Genomic DNA, 17,624 nt, shown 5'->3' on the forward strand with positions numbered 1-17,624 from the left:
ACTTTCAGTCCCAGGTAAGGGCAGCCAAGCCTTTTCCAAAAACCAACTCTTATCCCCTGTCCTGTCTGTTCTTTGTCTTCATGTAGCCACACTGAGTTCACACTACACACACACACACACCCTCCCCACAGGAGCTTCCCACTGTGAAGTGTTGATTGTTCAGTCATTAGGAGTTTTCATTGTCTCTCTGGATCTTCCACTGATGTGGGTCAGCTTTGGCCAGTCCTTTAATGACCCATTATGTAGCCCCAGACTGCTAGGCAATGCACCAATCTCATGTCTCCTGCACTGCCCCAAGTGCAGACTTAACCCTTTAGCCCTCATTGGGTAACAATGTAAAGTACATGGGGAAACTGAGTCATACATAGGATTAATACAAATATTACAGAAAATTCCTACTTATTCATCTTCTCTGACTGATAATATGATCACTCATCTACTTATAAGCTTTTGCACTGATGAAAAAAGTGTAATTACCAAACTCTCTTCCTTTTTCACACTGTTCTTATATATGTGCAGTGTGTGGGTACTTGTCGAAGTTCAAAGGGAATTTTTCTCCTGTAACATTTTCAGCCTAACTTCCAGCTACTGTCGAGTTCAGTTCCATGAAGAACAGCAAACTACCTAGATGAGGAAATGCTCATTTGTCAAAGACTCTGATTAACTGAATGGTTTTCCTGCAGCTGGATGTGGGTACAGTAAGTAAGGTATCAACACAAGACCACTCACTAGCACTGGGCAGCTTGTTCTACTTATGTCCATGTGTGACATTATGAGTGTAATATAATATCTCATTGAAAGGTGACATAGGGCCAGAAAGAGTTATTTAACTCACAGACTGACATGACCCATGGCTGAACTTTAAAGACTTGTTAAGAAGATATGTAAATGAATAGAGCTTTGAAATGCATGCCTGCATTGTTAGAGATAGAAGGGTAGATGTTGGCTCAGGTCTTGTGGTGGAAGCAAACAAGTCTTGTCTATTACTATGGCTTTGATTCAAAGATCAAAAAAGGAGTATTAACATTTAGGAAGACACTTGAATGAAATAGTATTATTGTCTATATGTCTCTTTGAAGGCTGTGGTAACCGGTATCTGAACTGTTTAATGGATAAATTACCCTGTGCTAATTGCCATGATGTTTGGGAGAAGGAAAGTTAAGCCTATGGATTTCTCAGGCCAAAAGGCTGCTGGAAATGTATAAAACCCCTGGGACACGATCCTTCTTCATCTCAGATCTGCTTTGGGTTTCAAGAAGGGGAAACCCTAAGCCATAAGAATTGAGAACCCCAGTCACTGACTTGACTCACCCTGAATATGGACATTGGACTATAACCTAGGGACTATTTCTAAAAGAAGTTTTGGCAACTACAAACTCACCATCTCTGCTATGCATCTGGACCTCAAGAAATTAAACTCAAGTCTGTATGTATATTGATCTTTCAACCAAGTCTCTCTCTCTTTTCTTTTTTAATAAATTTTAGTTAATAAGAATTGGCTATAAGCATGTATTTTGGGTAAGATCTAAGTTAGCATTTGACCTGGGTTTGTGGCTGATCCTTTGGGATTGAGAGAACCTTTTCTTTTATACATGAAATAAGATTTTCAGAATTTATCATCATATGTTTGACATGTGTGTCTGGATGGAGGCCTGAGGCTGGGTACTTTAAGGAAACTGCATTGTTTGGACGTCTGAGTAACCAGTGAGATAATACAGGTTTCAGAGCAGCGGCCCTGTTAGTCTATGTATGCAAAAAGAAAAGGAGGACTTGTGGCGTCGTAGAGACTAACAAATGTATTTGAGCATAAGCTTTCGTGAGCTACAGCTCACTTCATCGGATGCAACAGAGATAATACAGAAGCTGTTTTGGGCTGGCTTGGTAAATCTAAATATTGGAACATCCACTGCGTTTGGGGTTTGTCTGCCCCATTTTGTTTGCAGTTCGCCCTAATTGAGTGACCTCAGCTGGCTCCCACGGGCACCATCATTACAACACGTTATCAAAAAATTAGGGGGGAAAAAAGACTAGAGATGGGTAAAGCTGATTCCAGTGATCAGGTGAATCATAGAATAACAGAGTTGGAAGGGACCTCTGGTGGCCATTTAGTCCAACCCCCTGCCCAGAGCAGGACCAATCCCAACTAAATCATCCCAGCCAGGGCTTTGTCAAGCCTGACCTTAAAAACTTCTGAGGAAGGGGATTCCATCACCTCCCTAGGTAGTTCTGTTCTGCTTTGTTGCATTTTTATTTGGGCAGTGCTAGGTCTAAGATTTACCTTTGAAGTCTTAGCTGTATTTTTTCTCTCTCCTCTGGCAGGTGGAGGCATTAACCCATCAGCCTAGAGCCACAACAGTACATGCAGTCCGAGATTCTGAACTGGCCAAGCTACCAGAGGGAGCACTGACATCTATCAAACGCAAATTCCCACAGGTAAGAAAATTGGCACTCTTCTCTCTCCTGCCCGCTTCCAAGAGCCATAGCTTAGTTGTCTCCCTTATAAAGAAAAGAGTAATGTTCCATATGAAGATTTATTTCTTCAGTCTTGTTATCTGTAAGTAAGGTTTGTTGTGGGGGTACATCTGAGCCTAGGGTTGAATTCTCATCTGCTGTTCAGTGAAATACACATGTTGCTTAAACATGAGAATGAATTAATGTATCGCTCTCCAGGTGGAGCTGAGTAGAGGTGCTGATGACTGGAAAGCATAAATATTGTCTAAATAAGACGCACCTTGTTTCAGAAGATAAACTGGCAAAGGGAGTTACTTGCATAACACAGGTTATTTTTAATGGGATATAAAGAAAATGAGGTCATGAATACTTGTAATTTCTGAACTGGTGACTATAATTAGTGATATAAGAGAGTTATCTGCTCACTGGACAGTGCAAGATTGTTCCCTTTTGTTTAATTTCTAATGCTTTGTCCAGGCCCGTGTTAAATGTCCCAAGCGAAAGGAGCTGCCTTCACTTCATTTGGGAGATGATTCCCCAGCTGAACAGATCTTACGGTCAGGGTATCTTTCCTGATTTAAACTCAAGCTGTCCTCATTTCACCTCGTTGCTCAGAGCAATTCTTCTATACCACTCTTCCATTGTCCTTCCCTTGCCTTTGTATTTACAGATTTTGCTTTTCTCCTAGTCAAGTTCCTTTAATCTTTTCTTATAAGTCTTTTTCCAGCCCCCTGATCATTCTGTTGCTCAGTATTGAATTCCCTTCAATTTAATATCTGCCTGAAGCAGTGTCCAGAATTGAACACACTGTTCCAAAGGCAGGTTCATCAGACCTTCAAGCATTCCCTCGTGAAGCCATATTGTTCCTCTCATTGATTTCCCCGCTCCCCCAGACACACAAAGAAGTTGTATCTTTTGTCTTAATTATGGTGTTTTATAATTTTTCAGCCTTCCCTTCATATATTTTAGAATGTAATATTTTCTCCCATTGCATCATGCTCCAATTGGACATCCTTGAAATCTAATATCTTGGTCTTTCTTTAAATATAAAAATTCCTTTGATAGATAAGTATTGCAGAACAATGGTGATGCATTAACTCAGGGGTGGCCAACCTGAGCCTGAGAAGGACCCAGAATTTACCAATGTACATTGCCAAAGAGCCACAGTAACATGTCAGCAGCCCCCCATCCACTCCACAGCCCCCAGCGCCTCCTGCCTCCCAGCAGCCCCCAACAATCAGCGCCTACTCCCCTGTCCCCCTGCAATCAGCTGTTTCACATGCGCAGGAGGCTCGTGGGGCGGGGGAAGGAGCAAAGGGCATGGCAGGCTCAGGGGAAGGGGCAGGGGCCTTGGGGCAGAGCAGGGGGTTGAGCAGTGAGCACCCCCCCAGCACATTGGAAAGTTGGCATCTATAACTCCAGCCCCGGAATCAGTGGCTAGGTAAGGAGCCACATATTAATCTCTGAAGAGCTGCATGCAGCTCCGGAGCCACAGGCTGGCCACCCCTGCATTAACTGCATGCTGTATGGCAGATTACAATGGCCCAAATTCTTATGCCCTTATGTTGAACAGTACCTTACTCCCCCCACCCCCAACCCCCCCGCACTTCCTGCACCCATTGCTCCTCCGCTGCAGGGGGAGGGATTGTTGTACAGGGAGCTGCATCCAAACCTCCTCATACCCAGACCCTCCCATCGAGCCTCACCCTCTACCCTGCACACCCAGAACCCCACTGACGAGCTCCACTCCCCCTGCACCTGGACCACCCCAACGAGCCACCCACAGCTAGATCCCCATCTACCAAGCCCCAAGCAGCTGCACCTGGATCCCAACCCCACTGAGCCCCACTCCCCCAGCATCTGGACCCCCCACACCGAGACCCCCCGCTGAGGTCTATCCCCACCCACACTCAGACCCCCCTGCTGAGCCACAACGACCTTCCCCTGGACCACCCTGCAGAGTCCCATTACAGTTGTATCCGGATCCCCCCGCACCTGAATCTGAGCCACCCAAACCCAGATTGCCCCACACAGAACCCTCTCAACCCACACCTGGATTCCCTCACACTAAGCCCCTCCACTCTTGGATCCTGCCTTGCTGAGCCTGTCTGCCCACACCTGGTGCACTGGCACAGAGGGGCAGGTCTTTGGGTTGTCTCTGGGGCAGGCCCGGTCCTTGTGCTGTGTCAGGGTTGGGTACAGCCTCACTGCTTAGTCCGTGTCCCAGAGGGGGAGCTGCACAGTGATCTCCCACCTCTGTGCCACCAGTGGCCTGTGCTCCCCAATGTCAGGCTGGAGCCTCTACATTTATTTGACAAATAAAATTTGTAGAATTTTGCAGAATTTTAAAATATTGTGCGCAGAATTTTAATTTATTTGGCACAGAATGCCCTCAGGAGTAATATACCACTTTGACTGCTGAATTCTCTCAGCTACTGAAGACTGGAAGTCTTTGCTTTGTTACCTCCACCTCTGCCTCTGTGGCTTTTATGTTTGAGAATCTGATTCTGTTTTCTCCCTTCTCTGTACCTTAAAATGGCATGCCCTCATTTTGCGGCCACCATCTCTGTTAATGAGGAACAATTGTTGGGGTTCCCTTGAGTCCATCAATACTCTTACTTAGCTGACCTCGGCTGAATTTCTCCATTCCCCTGTAAGTCTGAGGAGCGGGACTCTAATGCTGGTATCCCTAAATGTGTTGTGTGCATAGTGCTAGGTCATCCCACCAGCTCCTTGTTGTCTTTTCTTTTGTACTATTAATATTGATTTATTTAAATTTCTCCCCTTCCTAATACTGGTGACTCCCTCCATCCAAAGCTCTGTATTTTTGTATCTGGCTATGTATTATTTTTTAAAATTGGACTGTATCACAAAGTAGCAAAAACGCTTAAAATATTTATATGTTGTCCCTTCCCCAAAGCCAGTGAAAGTGTTTTATGAGATTATTCTCTGAATTTTAGAATGTGTGTTCCTGCATTTAGATCCCACGGAGATTGTTTTGTATTGGTATTATTTTTATGGGAGTATTTTATCAAGCCGCTCCAGCAAAGGTTCCAAAATTCTACTGCTTAAAATTCAACTTCTTGGTCTCTAAGTGGATGGCAAAAACTGGTGCTTATGTAGAAAGGTGTTTTTAGAATTCCTGTGCTTGGTTATTAGTAAGGTTAAGATTTTGTCACAGTTATTTTTAGTAAAAGTCATAGGCAAATTGTGGGCAATAAACCAAATTTCATGGAAGCCTGCTACCTGTCCCTGGGGGTAGGGAGAACTGACAGTCCAAGCCTCGCCGCTGGAACAGGGGGCAGCAGCTGACAGCTTCTCCAGTCCTACTGCTGCAGGCGGTGGGGGCTGAAGCCTAAAAAGTCTCAGAGGTCCGTTAAAGTCACATGACCTCTGTGATGAAATTGTATCCTTAGTTATTAGGCATTGGGGGCCACTGGATGTCTCTTGCATATTCTTTAAGCCTGTTCTTGTGTCATCCAGACATCTAAATTCAATATACCTTGTTACCTGGGATACTTCTAGCATGTGGCTACTATTCATAGAATCATAGAATATAAGAGTTGGAAGGGACCCCAGAAGGTCATCTAGTCCAACCCCCTGCTCGAAGCAGGACCAAATCCCTGCTATTGTCAAAAAGGATGCCACTTGGGGATGATTAAAACCCACTGCCATTCAGCTAGCCACAGTGTATAGTAGGGATGTAAATATCGGTTTAAAAGGTTAACTGGTTAAATAATTAAAATCATATCGTTAACCGAGATCACTCCAGCGGGCTGGTGCCAGGCGCCCAGGGTTGGGGTCCCGCCGGCTGGGAATATTTCAACTATAAACTTTTCCTGAGTGGATCAAGCCTTCCTGGGGGTTTCTGCCATGTGCAGTTATTTCAGTGATGTACTCCTATCTCAAGAAACTTCCCTCAAGCAATGTGTATACTGTTGTGTGCATTCATTACGCTTGGTATGGTGGCTATGTACAATAGGGCAGGAGAGGCCACTGGCCTTCCTGGATTCACTATACTGTGTATTCTCACAACCTGTTAAAATCAATTCTTTCTTACCACGGGAGGGGTGGGGTGTGGGGAGAAAGAAGAAAGCAAAACCTACAGCTGAACCTTAATCACCAGCTATGGCTCTCGGATAAGGCAGGCACAGTGGTGCTGGGAAGCTAACAGTTTTCTTCAAGACACAATAAATCACAAGCAATCAAAGTCCAGTAAGTCTTGGGCAGTGCTTTGACACCTCTCTGGTACTTGCAGAGGTGCTAGGAATGGTTGAAGGCAATCAGAGAGTGAACAGCTAGTACTTGTTTTGGCATTGCTGTTGTCAAACCATTGGAAGTTTTCATGTGAAATCTCTTCTGAGACTATTCAGTTTTGTGACAAGTAGGGTATCTCCCAGGCTACATGTTTGCTTGCTTTTGTTCATGTTCTCTGAGCTGCTGTCTGTCCCATTTTAAAAACAACATCTGGGCTGCTTTCTACAAACGTTCTTAACAGGCCTGAACTAAATGCTACAGAAGTGATCTAGATATAATGGGAACTTAGTACAGGTAAGGCAGCCAGTGTTACTACTTCACCATCATCTGAATTATGGCCTGCCTACCAGTAAACTGTTGGCAGCCCCTCAAGTCAGTTTCTTCAGAATTTTTTGAGTAATGGATAGGCAAAGGACAGGAGATGGGTTAAGCCACCGATGTGTGCCAGGGTCTCTAATATCCTGCAGTATAGGATTCATTAAATTATCATTTAACATGGTTGAAATAAAGATGACTTAATAGGTTGGTTACTGGCTTTTAAACTCTAAATACCTTAACTGAAATTCTGAAAATGTTTGGCTTCGTCCTTGTCTGTCTTTGCACATCACAACAATACTGCACTGTTGGGCATGGCTGGCAATGTCTGGAGAGGACCAGTGTTGTGACTAAACGGGGGGCTGTTGGTTAGGACTAAGCTGCGTTGGCAGAGGGGTTATATTGGAAGCATGTACAATGCCTGCATGGGGGGAGGGCTTAGATTGGGGAAAAAGGAATAAGGGACAGGGTTCCCCCAGATTATACTGTCATCATTCTGAGTTGGCCCAATGGGCCCCTTGCAGGCAGGCATAGTGTTGCAGGAGAGCCCTTACTTGATTTTTCCCCTCACCCAGGATATCATAATAAAGTCTGAACAGACTGCTAGGTGCAAAAGAGCACCCTATTGTGAAGGGTCTTCTCTATTAATGCAAAACAGAAACAAAACTTTCTCCCCCAAAATCTCAGCTGGGTGACTGGGTCATGTTTTAGTCCGTCTCTCACCTGCCTGAATCCTGTGCTCACCTCTACCCAGGTTCTTCCCCAGGGGTTCTCTCAGTTCCAGTCTCTGCTCCTGGTGTTAGGCCTCTTGCCTCTACTGGAGTAATATCCTTCTCTGGAATTAGGTGACTGGGGAAGTCTACCCACTGTGACTCTTCCCCTGGGATAACAGGTGATCCTTGCCAGGTCGGACTTCTGGCCAGTGTCTGGGAAATCCCTGGCTGAGACTAGGCCCTCTTGGATGCTTGCTGACTGCAGCCCTCCATCTAGGAGGCTCCCCTCTCTAGGAGCACCCCTTACAGGCTTTCTATTCTGGTGGGTTCACCCTCTAGGCCTTCCCCCTCTAGGCCCTCTGCTCAGGCCTTTCCTTAGACAGCTTCTCCACTGCAGCTTCCTGTGTCCCTTTGGAGTTCCCTTCTTTCTGAGCTTGGGGTAACATTTATTAGGTCCAGGTGCTTGTTTACTAATCTGCCACCTGAGGCAGTCAGTTACCCCCAGATGTGGCCTTCATAAGGCATTCATGTGCAGACTGGGCCCTAATTCCCCATAAAGGACAGCTGCCCTGGACACATACCCAGTTATAAAGCCAAAAGAAGGGCCAGAGGTTTGCCTGTTTCCAGGGCTGAGAAGCTCTTGACCAGGCTACTTCAAATGCCTCTGAGCCAGGGGTGGGCGAACTAGGGCCTGGGGGGCCGCATCCAGCCCTTCAGACATTTTAATTCAGCCCCCGAGCTCCCGCCGGGGAGCAGGGTTGGGGGCTTGCCCCGCTCCACGTGTACCGTGGCTCTGAGCAGCTCCTGGAAGCAGCAGCATGTCCCTACTCCGGCTCCTACACATAGGAGCAGCCAAGGGGTTTCGCACACTGCCCCTGGCCCAAGCGCTGCCCCCACAGCTCCCATTGGCCAGCAACAGTGTGCAGAGCTGCCTGGCCATGCCCCTGTGTAGGAGCTGGAGGGGGAGGGACATGCCGCTGCTTCTGGGAGCTACTTGAGGTAAGCGCCACCAGGAGACTGCACCCCTGACCCCCTCCCACGCCCCTGCCCCAGCCCTGATCCCCCTCCTACCCTCCGAACCCCTCGGTCCCAGCCCGGAGCACCTTCCTGCACCACAAACCCTCATCCTCAGCCCCACCCCAGACCCACAGCCTCAGCTGGAGCCCCCTTCTCCTCGCATATCCGCCCCAGCCCAGAGCCCCCCTCCCGCATCCTGAACTCCTCATTTCTGGACCCACCACAGAGCCTGCACTCCCAGCCGGAGCCCTCACCCCCTCCTGTATCCCAACCCCCAATTTTGTGAGCATTCATGGCCCGCCGTAGAATTTCCATACCTAGATGTGGCCCTTGGGCCAAAAAGTTTGCCCAACCCTGCTCTAAGCAATGGTCCTGGACCAGTGACCAGCCCTTAATGGGTGTCTGCCTGTACTCAATCATAGAGTCAATCAGAGTATAAGGCCAGAAAGGTTACAACTGCCAGAACATCTAGTCTGACCTCCTATGTATCACAGACAACCAGCGCCACCCAGAACCCACACACCTAACCCAACAACCAAAATTAGACCAAATTATTATAGTCCACAGGAGACTGAATTATAGGTAACAGGCAGAGAATAAGAGGGACTGAGCTGCACAGTGCCCGAGGCCCCTGCAAGGGCAGGGAATTGATTAAGTGAGATATATCCAGATGATCCCCGTGAATGACTTTCACCTCACTCTGCAGAGAAGATGAAAACTCTGCAAGGTCACTGCCAGTGTGCCCTGGAGGAAAATTCCACATATGGCAATCAGTTAGAGCCTGAGCATGCAAGCCAGGTGAGCATATGAGAGAGAATGTTCGATGCCACCAGGAGACACTGGACAGGGTGGGCTGATGCTCTGTGGCCATCTCTGATGCTTCAGAGGAAGGAGCCAGGAAAATAAACAACCCTCCAGAATATTTGGAGGTTGGGACTGGCGGGAGAGTTCAGCCTGCAGGTGACTGGCTGAGATCTGAGCCATGAGATTTTAGGAACATAGGACATAATCTGTGAGGGACCTCTAGGGCTGTGGAGCCATGCCTCCCATCATCACAAGAAACCCCTCATACAGTCCCACTTGCATGAACGAGTCCAGTTCTCTCTTAAAACTAATCAAGTTGTTTGACCCCACAACTTCTGTTGGGAGACTGTCCCAGACCCCCACTCCTCTGATGGTTAGAAACCTTCTAATTCCAGCCTCAGTTTGTTCATAGCGAGTTTATACCCCTTTGTTCTTGTGCCAATACTGTCTTTTAGCTTAAATAGCTCTTCACCCTCCCTGTTATTTACCTCCCTGATGTATTTATGGGGAGCAGTTGTAAGCGGGGGAATAGTCCCACTATTGTGGGGAACTTTCCTGGCTTCTGCAGTACCCCAGTGAAGTGGGTTAGCGAAAGGATCTGAGTCCTCGCTCCCACTTCCTTTACCCAGTGGCCTCCCTGCCCTTGAGGACTCCCCTTCCACTCTCCCGTCTGGCAGAGTCCTCGTAACCTCAACAAGGCTGTGCCCAGGATTCCTGGGGGGGGCTTGACCCCCAACCCTGCTGCGGTCACCTAGGACAGGGGCTAGGGTGTCCCCACTCCGGGGTACTCTCTCTGCATTGGGCACTTCTCCGACCCACTGACCATTACATACAATTTGAAGCAAATGCAAGTTATTTAATCAACAATTAATTTTAAAGAGAATAAGGGAAAATGGGAAAGGTTCAAGGAAATACATCACCCCGCTCTGTGGCAGGGAACATCACAAACAGTGTCTCTGGAACGTCAGGGCAGTTCACAGTCTGCTCCTTGTAAGTCCCAGGCCCCCTGCTCAGGCCCTGGCGGTGCTGCAGAGATGCTGTGGGTTGGACACTTGCTCTGGTGGTGGCCACACGACCTCAAGCTCTAGGCGGCAGGGCCCTTCTTCCCAGCATTACCCCCTCCCTGTCAGGGTTACCAATCCTCCTCCGAGTCTGGCCGGCAGAGCCTCCTGGCTGAGGCGTGTCCCTATGCTGGGCTCACTGCCCAGGGTCCCCCTCGCTCTCCCCAGCTGCTCCCAACACCCAGCTCTGGATTACTCCAGCCCCAGTCTGCCTCAGCACGGCTGCTGCTCTGCCTCCAGCTCCCTAGGCCACTTCTCTGGCCCCTCTGGCTCTGGTTGCTGCAGCTCTGCTCCCAGGACAGGTCTGCTCTGCAGGCTGCTTCTGTGACTCTGCACCCAGCACTGACCTGCTTCCTGGGCTGCTTTTCTGGTCCCTCTGGATCTGGCCCAGCTCTGCTCCCCAGCTTAGCTTGGGCCCCACTCTGTCTGACCCAGGCAATTCCAGCTCAGGAGGACGGGACCTCCCTGGCCTCCTGACTCCCTGATTAGCCTGCTTGCCCTGTCAATCAGGCTGACCTAGAGCATTGGCCTCTCCCCATTGTTCCTGGGGACGGTCAGTCTCAGGGTGCTGATTCCCCATCGACCCTTCCCCCTTTTAGTACTGGGCGCTAGCAACTAAAACACCCCACTGAATGTTAGTAAGGGGGCAACAGTCCCCTTACACAATCATATCCCCTCTCAGCCTTTCTTTGCTGGGGTAGGCTAAGCAAAGCTCTTCCAGTCTCCTCTCATAAGATAGGCCCTCTGCCCCCGACAGAGCTCTTTTCTGCATGTGTACTAGTCTGGGAGGAGGCAGAAGGTGATTGCCTGCCTGCACCAGGGAGGGACGTAGGTACTGGGGCCTGTGCTAGTAGCATAGCATTCTAGCTGGAATAGTAGAGGGCTGTTTAATCTAGCAGACAAAAGTATTAAAAAATCCAGTGACTGTACGCTGAAGCTAGGCATGTTTATGTACAAATGAGTGCAGATTTTACATGGAGGGTAATTAACTATTGGAACAACGTACCTAAAGATGTGCTGGATTCTTTGTCCTTTGGTCCTGGAGTGTTTAAATGAAGACTGGGTGTCTCTTTCTAAAAGATATGCTTTCTCTCAACCAGAAGTTATAAGCTTGGTGCAGGAATCACGGGGTGGGATCTTCTGGCCTGTGCTATGCAGGTAAACTGAATGATTGTAATGGTCCCTTCTAATTGAATCTTAAATTGAATTAATTTAGTTTGTGACCCAGCAAGTCTATGCCATTACATGGTCATGTCTATCCATCGGGCAGCTTTGGAAGGAGATGATGCTCACCTTGAGAGGCGTCCAGGAACTTGCATTTGTTAATGTCAATGTTCTGAGCAAAGCTTCGCCACTCTTTCAGGTGAAACCTACTTTTCTAGGTAGAGGTGAAAGTTCTGAAATATTAGCTAGAGCAGGTCCACTCCTAATATGTGAATCTTCTATGCTTGAGATTTAACCAATGAAAAATGCTTGCTACTGCTAAAGACTTATTTCCATTGAAAACATCAGGGAGGGCCTAATTATAAAATACCATAGCAATGTAATTATTCCTACACAAAAATTGCTGTAAAGTGATATGTATTTCTTTTATAGGACAAAGAGCGCAATTTTTCTGGGAAATAATTCTGTTCATTATCCTTGGTTTGTATTTTTTTAAATGAAGATTGCTTTTCTACTGTGAATCAACTTCCTGCCAGTAAATTAATAGTGATATGGTCTCTATATGTGGAAATCAACTGTTGGGATGGTTTTTATGGAAATGATCAGTGAGCAATATTTTTAAAAAATTAAGTTATCTAAAGTGGAAAATTAAATTTAGATGTGTTTAGCACAATCAGCTTCTATAAATAAATAAGTTGTAAATTTTCCCAGCAGTCCAAACTACAGATGAAACAAAGAAAAGACAGCATTTCCCACTGGTATCCTTTTTAGAACTGAATTCTCATTAGAATGATTTTCAGGATGGTTTACAGTAAAGCAAATTAAATTTCACAGATGAGTGGAAACAAAATTTTGGCTAAAACTCTGGCCTTGAAAGATCATGTAGGTAACTCATAGATGGAAATGGATCTAGAGAATTACAGATTCCTGGAAATATAACAGTGTAGAATAACCACGGATAGTTGAGCATGGGGACTGGAGTAGCTGTTAAACAAACAGAGCTCTGGAGAAGAGGGATAGTAATGAAATTGAAATTATATGGGGCGGATGGAGTGCACAGCTGTGCACTTGTATTATAACTGGAACAAATGATATGTAATTGAAGTACTGTTTAGCCCACTGTGTTGAAGAGTGTTCAGTTCTGAAGTAAGCCAGCTGAGAGTAGGCAAATATACAGCTCAGAGGAGGAGAGCTGATGGGGTTAATCTGTTAACATATTAAGAGGGCCGGGCTGGAAGCATTTGGATATTAGGCTTCTGTTTAAAATTTTGCAGTGCTTGAAATCACATTGCAAAATAATTAGAGGTACAGTTGTCAAAAGCACCTAAGTGACTTAGTCACTCAGAGTCAAAGTGTCATTGAAAGTCAATGGGACTTAGGCCTGTTCTTTGCTACAGAGTTAGGTTGATATAAAGCAGCTTAGGTAAAATGTAACTCCCACCAATGTTAAGTCACCCACTAAATCCACTTAATATCTCTGCGCCCACTAGAGGTGTAGCGTTTTGGTCTATGTAGTTAGGGTGACGCAGTGTCCGTGTCAACACTGCACTACTTACATCACCTTTTGGCTGACAGCAGGAGCTTCCCCCTTCTTCCCCCCCACCCCCAACGTGGGGCTGACTGCTGGAGCCCCCTCCTCCATGGGGTTCCAGCTGTCAGTGCCCCAGCGTGCTCTACATGGTTAATTTGGTGGAAGTGCTCCTGGTGAGGACGTGCATCGCCAACAGAAGGAGCATAGTGTGGACGTGAACCAATTACTTTAATTACTTAAGTCAACTTAATTTTGTATTGTAGACATGACCTTAGCCCTGGTCTACACTAGGACTTTAGGTCGAATTTAGCAGCGTTAAATTGATGTAGACCTGCACCCGTCCACACGATGAAGCCCTTTATTTTGACTTAAAGGGCTCTTAAAATCGATTTCCTTACTCCACCCCGACAAGTGGATTAGCGCTTAAATCGGCCTTGCTGGGTCGAATTTGGGGTACTGTGGGCACAATTCGACGGTATTGGCCTCCGGGAGCTATCCCACAGTGCTCCATTGTGACTGCTCTGGACAGCACTCTCAACTCAGATGCACGATTGTTTGCCGTTGCTCTGATGCAGGGAGGGGCGACTGACGACACGGCTCACAGGGTTGGCTTACAGGGAGTTAAAATCAACAAAGAGGGTGGCTTTACATCAAGGAGTATTTCAGGCAGGACTTCACGGAGGGTTCCAATAAGAAATGGTTCACGGGGGCGGGTGGGGGGGTTTGAAAATGAGTACAAAACAAATCTGGTCTATTTCTTGTTTTGATACACTCCATCTATCTTTTACATCTTTGGCTGGCAGCAGAGGGTGCAGAAGGACTGCATGCCATCCACATCTCATGGCTGCTCGGCAGAAGATGGTGCAGTAGGACTGCTAGCCATCCTCATCTCTTGCCTGCCTGGCAGAAGATGGTGCAGTAGGACTGGTTTCAGAGTAACAGCCGTGTTAGTCTGTATTCGCAAAAAGAAAAGGAGTACTTGTGGCACCTTAGAGACTAACCAATTTATTTGAGCATGAGCTTTCGTGAGCTACAGCTCACTTCATCGGATGCATACCATGGAAACTGCAGCAGACATTATATACACACAGAGATCATGAAACAATACCTCCTCCCACCCCACTGTCCTGCTGGTAATAGCTTATCTAAAGTGATCATCAAAGGAGGTGCTGTTGTCGTCATGAATAGGTCGGAATATGAACAAGAGGCTGCTCGGCAGCTCTCCAACACCACTTTCTACAAGCCATTACCCTATGATCCCACTGAGAGTTACCAAAAGCAACTACAGCATTTGCTCAAGAAACTTCCTGAAAAAGCACAAAATCAAATCCGCACAGACACATCCCTGGAACCCCGACCTGGGATATTCTGTCTACTACCCAAGATCCATAAACCTGGAAATCCTGGGCGCCCCATCATCTCAGGCATTGGCACCCTGACAGCAGGATTGTCTGGCTATGTAGACTCCCTCCTCAGGCCCTACGCTACCAGCACTCCCAGCTACCTTCGAGACACCACTGACTTCCTGAGGAAACTTCAATCCATCGGTGATCTTCCTGATAACACCATCCTGGCCACTATGGATGTAGAAGCCCTCTACACCAACATTCCACACAAAGATGGACTACAAGCCGTCAAGAACACTATCCCCGATAATGTCACGGCCAACCTGGTGGCTGAACTTTGTGACTTTGTCCTTACCCATAACTATTTTACATTTGGGGACAATGTATACCTTCAGATCAGCGGCACTGCTATGGGTACCTGCATGGCCCCACAGTATGCCAACATTTTTATGGCTGATTTAGAACAACGCTTCCTCAGCTCTCGTCCCCTAAAGCCCCTACTCTGCTTGCGCTATATTGATGACATCTTCATCATCTGGACCCATGGAAAAGAAGCCCTTGAGGAATTCCACCATGATTTCAACAACTTCCATCCCACCATCAACCTCAGCCTGGTCCAGTCCACACAAGAGATCCACTTCCTGGACACTACAGTGCTAATAAACAGTGGTCACATAAACACCACCCTATACCGGAAACCTACTGACCGCTATTCCTACCTGCATGCCTCCAGCTTTCACCCTGACCACACCACACGATCCATCGTCTACAGCCAAGCTCTGCGATAGAACCGCATTTGCTCCAACCCCTCAGACAGAGACAAACACCTACAAGATCTCTGTCAAGCTTTCTTACAACTACAGTACCCACCTGCCAAAGTGAAGAAACAGATTGATAGAGCCAGAAAAGTTCCCAGAAGTCACGTACTACAGGACAGGCCTAACAAAGAAAATAACAAAACGCCACTAGCCGTCACCTTCAGCCCCCAACTAAAACCCCTCCAACGCATTATTAAGGATCTACAACCTATCCTGAAGGATGACCCAACACTCTCACAAATCTTGGGAGACAGGCCAGTCCTTGCCTACAGACAGCCCGCAACCTGAAGCAAATACTCACCAACAACCACATACCACACAACAGAACCACTAACCCAGGAACTTATCCTTGCAACAAAGCCCGTTGCCAATTGTGCCCACATATCTATTCAGGGGACACCATCACAGGGCCTAATAACATCAGCCACACTATCAGAGGCTCATTCACCTGCACATCCACCAGTGTGATATATGCCATCATGTGCCAGCAATGCCCCTCTGCCATTTACATTGGCCAAACTGGACAGTCTCTACGTAAAAGAATAAATGGACACAAATCAGATGTCAAGAATTATAACATTCATAAACCAGTCGGAGAACACTTCAATCTCTCTGGTCACGCAATCACAGACATGAAGGTCGCTATCTTAAAACAAAAAAACTTCAAATCCAGACTCCAGCGAGAAACTGCTGAATTGGAATTCATTTGCAAATTGGATACTATTAATTTAGACTTAAATAGAGACTGGGAGTGGCTAAGTCATTATGCAAGGTAGCCTATTTCCCCTTGTTTCTTCCTACCCCCCCCCCCAGACGTTCTGGTTAAACTTGGATTTAAACTTGGAGAGTTGTCAGTTTGGATGAGCTATTGTCAGCAGGAGAGTGAGTTTGTGTGTGTATGTGTGTCCCCGGGGAAAAAGGGGGGAGGGTGAGAGAGCCTGGATTTGTGCTGGAAATGGCCCACCTTGATTACCATGCACATTGTAGGGAGAGTGTTCACTTCGGATAAGCTATTACCAGCAGGAGAGTGAGTTTGTGTGTGGTTTTTGGAGGGGGGTGAGAGAACCTGGATTTGTGCAGGAAATGGCCCACCTTGATTATCATACACAGTGTGAAGAGAGTTGTCACTTTGGATAGGCTATTACGAGCAGGAGAGAGTTTGTGTGTGGGGGGGCGGAGGGTGAGACAACCTGGATTTGTGCTGGAAATGGCCCAACTTGATGATCACGTTAGATAAGCTATTACCAGCAGGACAGTGGGGTGGGAGGAGGTATTGTTTCATGATCTCTGTGTGTATATAATGTCTGCTGCAGTTTCCATGGTATGCATCCGATGAAGTGAGCTGTAGCTCACGAAAGCTCATGCTCAAATAAATTGGTTAGTCTCTAAGGTGTCACAAGTACTCCTTTTCTTTGTGCAGTAGGACTGCTAGCAATCTGTATCACCTGCCTGCTCACCATAAGATGGTTCAATAGGACTGACTGCAGGACTAAAGAGAATGACCTGATCAAGTCACTCCAAATTTAGTCCCTGCACCCATGTCTGCCCAAGCAGACATGTTCTTTGACCATGGGATGGTGTTCCATGAAGGAGGAGTGCTGGGCAGAGACGGGCTCCATCTTACGAAGAGAGGGAAGAGCATCTTTGCCAGCAGGCTGGCTAACCTAGTGAGGAGGGCTTTAAACTAGGTTCACCTGGGAAAGGAGACCAAAGCCCTGAGGTAAGTGGGAAAGCGGGATACCGGGAGGAAGCACAGGCAGGAATGTCTGTGAGGGGAGGGCTCCTGCCTCATACTGGGAATGCGGGGCGATCAACAGGTTATCTCAAGTGCTTATATACGAATGCACAAAGCCTTGGAAACAAGCAGGGAGAACTGGAGGTCCTGGTGATGTCAAGGAACTATGACGTGATTGGAATAACAGAGACTTGGTGGGATAACTCACATGACTGGAGTACTGTCATGGATGGTTATAAACTGTTCAGGAAGGACAGGCAGGGCAGAAAAGGTGGGGGAGTAGCACTGTATGTAAGGGAGCAGTATGACTGCTCAGAGCTCTGGTATGAAACTGCAGAAAAACCTGAGTGTCTCTGGATTAAGTTTAGAAGTGTGTGCAACAAGAGTGATGTAGTGGTGGGAGTCTGCTATA

General features: G+C 47.1%; 1 protein-coding gene across 5 annotated transcripts in view; it reads left to right on the plus strand.

Annotated features, from left to right (window-relative positions):
• PNPLA7 (patatin like domain 7, lysophospholipase) overlaps window positions 1–17,624 on the plus strand; it is a 437,365-nt gene that overhangs the window by 199,749 nt on the left and 219,992 nt on the right. For all 5 annotated transcript variants that reach the window (XR_012665266.1, XM_048823395.2, XM_048823397.2 and 2 more), the window contains one exon: window positions 2,320–2,433. Coding sequence is in view for 4 of the 5 variants with exons in the window: in XM_048823395.2 (XP_048679352.2) it covers window positions 2,320–2,433 (114 nt within the window). In the remaining variant the exon portion in view is untranslated. The remainder of the gene's footprint in view (window positions 1–2,319; window positions 2,434–17,624) is intronic.

This window comes from Caretta caretta, chromosome 16, assembly GCF_965140235.1.
Source record: "Caretta caretta isolate rCarCar2 chromosome 16, rCarCar1.hap1, whole genome shotgun sequence".
Classification (NCBI taxonomy): Eukaryota; Metazoa; Chordata; order Testudines; family Cheloniidae; genus Caretta; species Caretta caretta.